The 1,445-nt window shown below is 44.4% G+C and overlaps 1 protein-coding gene across 1 annotated transcript; it reads left to right on the top strand.

Annotated features, from left to right (window-relative positions):
- Positions 1-501: 501 nt before the first annotated feature.
- LOC149319085 (protein GVQW3-like) lies at positions 502-837 on the top strand. The gene has a single exon (XM_089508379.1). The coding sequence runs from the start codon at positions 502-504 to the stop codon at positions 835-837; it is 336 nt and encodes a 111-aa protein (XP_089364505.1).
- The last annotated feature ends 608 nt before the right edge of the window (positions 838-1,445 follow it).

Here is a 1,445-nt window from a genome sequence, read left to right as displayed (position 1 = left end):
TAGCAGAATAGTTTGGGAAAAGGATAAAAACTCAGTGTATATGGTGAATAATTTAACAGTTAATTGGTTTACTATGACATTAATAGAACCATTTTGTAAAACAGTTGCCTGTATAATTCTGCCCATCAGCAAGGAGCTTCCTTCCATTTTTGGTTGACATTGCTGAATTAGACTTCTTGACCTGGATAGTCAAGTGGAAGTCCTAATTCCTAGAAATATCTGTGGAACTGATGAAGCAAGAGGCTGGGAAATGATGTCAAGCTAAATCCTGTTGAAGAAAGTTTCTTTGAGGAGCAGTAAAATTTTGTCGACCTGACTTTCTACAAGGGTCACTCAACAAGTACTTAGCCTCACCGCCCGATGGCACTGCTGTTACAAAAGAGTTTTACCATTGTGCAGTACATTCTTTTAGAAGCCTACTGTCAAAGTTTCAGTCAATTCCCTTCATTTGTTTTGTTTTGATAGCCTTTGGAAGTCAGCGTGTCAGTCGGTTTTACAAAAATGGAAAAAGAGCAATATCGCTCGGTGATTCGATTCTTGTTTTTGGAAGGGAAAACGTACAGCAAAATCAAAGAGTGTTTGGATGCTGTGTACGGTGACTCTTCTCCTGCGATGGCGACCGTCAAGAATTGGTTCAATGAGTTTGTTCTTGGCCGCACGTCAGTTTTTGATGAGCCACGCCCAGGTGCCTCAAAAACGGCTACTACGGAGGAAAACGTAAAAAAAATCCATGATCTCGTGTTGGCAGACCGCCGATTGAAGGTTCACGAGATAGCTGAGACTGTAGGCATTGCAGAAGGAATGGTGCATCATATTTTACAGGAGAACTGGGCATGAGAAAGCTGTCGGCGCAATGGGTGCTGTTCCACCACGACAACGCACCGGCTCACACCTCTGCGGTCATGGCTGAATTAGTCGAATTGGGCTACGAATTGCTGCCCCATCCACTGTATTCCCCAGATTTGGCCCCCTGTGACTTCTTTTTGTTTCCAAACCTGAAAAAGTCATTCGCCGGAAATAGATTTGGGTCGAATGAGGAGGTCATCGCCGCCACGGAGGCCAATTTTGCAGACCTCGGGAAAACGTATTTTTCAGACGGCTTGAAAAAGCTGGAGCATCGCTGGGCCAAGTGTATCGAGCTAAAAGGAGACTATGTTGAAAAATAAATCGTCACTTTTCCAAAATTTTTCATTTTTCTTTTGTAGGCTAAGTATTTATTGAATGACCCTCGTAGCCTTGGCCATAGTTCTAAATAATGTATAGATTTTTGTGAGTCTGTGAAGTTTATCGCACGGGCCCTGAAATGGGCCCGTTGCATTCCAAAGCGGGGGTGCGCATGGGTGCCCACGGAATGGGATGGGGCTAAGAATGGAGTTTACCACACACTGGAACTCCACTGCTGCTGCCGGATGTTCCAATTGTGTCCTTCATCCGTTCCAGAGGGC

Source organism: Sceloporus occidentalis, unplaced genomic scaffold (genome assembly GCF_023333645.1).
Source record: "Sceloporus occidentalis isolate IW3139 unplaced genomic scaffold, rSceOcc1.0.p SCAF_2, whole genome shotgun sequence".
In the NCBI taxonomy this organism is placed as follows: domain Eukaryota; kingdom Metazoa; phylum Chordata; class Lepidosauria; order Squamata; family Phrynosomatidae; genus Sceloporus; species Sceloporus occidentalis.
The sequence above is the reverse complement of the archived record's forward strand: the minus strand, read 5'-3'. Positions and strand labels throughout refer to the sequence as shown.